This window comes from Austrofundulus limnaeus, unplaced genomic scaffold, assembly GCF_001266775.1.
Source record: "Austrofundulus limnaeus strain Quisiro unplaced genomic scaffold, Austrofundulus_limnaeus-1.0 Scaffold2480, whole genome shotgun sequence".
Classification (NCBI taxonomy): domain Eukaryota; kingdom Metazoa; phylum Chordata; class Actinopteri; order Cyprinodontiformes; family Rivulidae; genus Austrofundulus; species Austrofundulus limnaeus.
Genome location: NW_013954882.1, coordinates 10,543 through 14,031, shown reverse-complemented (window position 1 = coordinate 14,031; position 3,489 = coordinate 10,543). Strand labels below are relative to the sequence as shown.

Here is a 3,489-nt window from a genome sequence, read left to right as displayed (position 1 = left end):
TTAACATGTTTTACTTTTTTAGTAGTATTGATCACGTATTTGCTTACAAATTGATTTCTGTTGTGGGTATAAAAACAACAAAAAAATATTCTGTTATGTTTGGTCACATTTTCAAAGAGCCTCTGCAGAAGGACCAAAGAGCCACATGTGGCCCCAGAGCCGCAGGTTGCAGACCCCTGGGATAAGGGGTGGGGGAAAACAGAGGGYCCCGAGCTAGCGAAGACAGTGAGTTTAGGGGGGTTATCTGAATCTGTAAAGTGTTTTATGCACATGCGTGTCCATCTGTAGAATAAAASTGTGAAACCAGTCCACAAACAGCTCCCAACAATTTAAAGAACAATAAAATCACTTWAATAAAATATGGTAAAACTTTGATATAACTAATGGATTTTTTTCTTACACYTCTTTAAATTTAACATCTAGTCCACGATAAACTATACATTTATGATGAAACAAAGTAAAATCTAAATACTGACACTGATTAGCTTTACATACACAACTATATTCATTATGGCAAGATGACAAAAACAGCTTTTAACACAAATTATTGGATTATTTCTCATGTATATTTACATTATGCCAAAGGGAAGTCTGAAGATTTTAATATGAGTATTAAAGCTAGTTCTAAAAATAAAAGTCCTTCTTCTTATTCCTTCTCTTTTTTTAACATGAAAAACTGATAAATAAATGAAAAAAAAAAAAAAAAACAGCCATCGGCACCCATACACCCACCCTTCTCCTACTCACTACATCTCCAGAGACTTTGCCATTATTCCCATATCTGGGAGCTTTCTCTGCCCCAGGGAGCGATTATCGGTGCAGCTCCACGCTGTGTTTATGTGCGTTATTTTCTCCCCTCTCCCTCTTGACGGTAATTGAAATCCAACAAGTCAATTTTTATTTATAAATCTGTCCTTTGAGCTAAACAGGTTTGTCACAGAGAGCCTGGCAGAGCAGCAGCCAACCTAATTACAGATACAGGCAGCAGATAAAAGCAAAGACATGACAGGTTTTTTTGAGAAAAATTGACTGGAAAAAAGAAGACTTGACTGTGGTAAGAAAAAAAAAGTCTTTTGCAAGTAGATTGACATCAATTTGCATGTTAATAGACTATTTCATGCATTTTAACTACATTTGTTGTTAAGACTAAAATGTTCTTTATAAAATCTTAATTGTCCTTTTTTGAGGACATTCAGCACTTTGCTCTGAATTTAATCCACTGCTAATAATATGCATTTTAATAAAACTGTACATTTATTTTCAGATTTTTACATAATTACAATGACAAAAAAGGGATAGAACATGAAAAAACTCACCATCCAGCTGGAGGAAATGGGCCTGGCCCAGTGTCCCGTCACGTTGCCGTGCTGACAGTCGATAWACGACAGATCCAGGAGTGGCATCGGGACTGACGGTGGCCAGGTAAGGGGATGGAAACATGGCCCACTGCAGGTCAGCCTGACTGGGCATACTCAGAGACAGCCTGCACAGGTACCACTCATCACCTGATTGAACAAATGYAGACAAAAAATAGATAATTAAATTCTGAAATAAACACATTATTCYGTTTGTTGCAGCATTCTCATGATTTGATTAATGGCCAATTTAATGAGGATAAATCTTTTGATTTAATGCAAACAAAATGACTGAAACAAAAAAGCTTAACCATTTAAAGCCTAACCATTTAAAAATAGTCAGACAATTCCCATTTTTTTAGAACTGACGTGTTTATTGGGCGTTTAAACAAAATCCAAAAAAAATAAAAAAATATAATTTTTGCCACATCACTTTGTTTATGATATATTTTGTGTATCAAATCAGATACACTGGGCTGTTTTGGTAACATTTTGCTCACAACAAAGTTAAATCAAGAAACAAAACAAAACAAAAAAACAGTTTTGCCCATAACTTTTGAACACTCTAGGAAGTTTAATTCTTTGTTTTTTAACAATGAACTTTTTACAGCAATTTATTTCACTTCGTGGTAGGCAAAAAGACAGTTTATGTCCTTGTTTAAATGACTAACACAGTTTCCGCCTGGAGAGTAGAGAGAGACGGACCTTCATTCTGTCCACAACTGACCGACTGTTCTCTCCCCAGAGAAGCAGCGTTTGGCTGAAAAGTTCGTCCATAAGCCAAAGGACGAATTTCCCGGCCGGGACACACCAACTCCTCGGTGTGACCTAAAACCAGCGCTTAAAAGCTCCAAAGCAATTTTGTCTTGACTTCCTGTGGGAGGCAAGTTTTATTTTGGAATCGAGATCCAGTGAGCCTGACCTCCTCGTTACGACTGACGTGGACCGAGCCGGCGCTGAAAGGGTAACATGCCTGGAGTGTCCAGCAGCTGAGTGGACGATCCTGACGGGTTTTCTTACTGACCGAGAGACCTCCCTACTACCTGGATCATGACTCGACGGTCATCGTCAAGGTAAAGTTGGCTGTTTTACTTGGTGTTGCTGGTGTGGATGACGTCGAGCGGGAGACACGCTCTTCTGGTTCTCACATTCCATTTGTTTAAGATAAGTAAGGAAGATTAACATCTTACCTCCTAAACCCTTGCTTTGCCAACCCAAACTAAGTTTTATTTGCCTTCAAATGTCTGGTATTCAGCATCTAAGAGTGATATTTGCTGTCTATTTGTGCTGAATCGATGAACAATTAAGTTCGGATGCGATCAGTATTGTTATTGATTCTTAAAACTTTTATAGGAAATTGATTGCTCACAATTAAGTGCACTGTAGTGATTTTGTTCGATTATGTAAATAAATGGTCACATTTATTGATGGATCAATCAAAACTCACTGACTAAATTCACTCATTGTGTTTGTTATTCATTTCTACACAAAGGCAGGGGTGGACTGGCCATTGGGAGTACTGGGACTTTTCCCAGTGGGCCGGTGCAGGCAGCGAGGCAAAAAAAGGTTGTATAGTTGCGCTCAATACCAGTAGATGGCAATAATGCACCAATTCATTTACCAACCACCAACAAAGACCGAAGAAGAAGAAATTTTGCTGAAGAACTGGAAGAAGTAAGAAGAAGAAAACGAATAATAAAAACAAGAAGAGCAAAAATGGAGAATAAACGTAAGGGAGGAGAACAAAAACTGAGAGAAAATAAAAAGCATCTACAAACAAATTCAGTAAAGTGTCAGAAACAGACATTTATTTTCTGCTGGTGCATCATCCTCATCCTCACTGGAACCTACGTCTGGATAAAGTGACCGGGAGGAGGATGGTAGTCATGTAGGTGACTGTATTTGTTTCTAGTTTGTTAACTTTTAAAACAATGCATTTAGCTGTTAAATAAATAAAGCCATTATCATGTGTGGACTAGGTCCAAACTGTGCTCAGCAGCTGATAATTTTATAAAACTGTGTTGCTTAAAATGTTTTAACATCAGTTTTAGAAATTTACATCAGACACTGGCATTCTAAAAGATAAAAATCAGAAATGTTTGTGGGTTTCACAAATGCCCACTTGGATTTATTT

At 37.6% G+C, this 3,489-nt stretch overlaps 1 protein-coding gene across 1 annotated transcript in view; it reads right to left on the bottom strand.

The window, feature by feature from the left end:
- The window catches only part of LOC106511057 (neural-cadherin), a gene marked incomplete at its 3' end in the record, with an annotated part of 9,387 nt that overhangs the window by 2,964 nt on the left and 2,934 nt on the right, over nucleotides 1-3,489 (bottom strand). Inside the window, 1 exon segment of the mRNA XM_013999797.1 lies at nucleotides 1,317-1,505. Coding sequence (XP_013855251.1) covers nucleotides 1,317-1,505 — 189 coding nt within the window.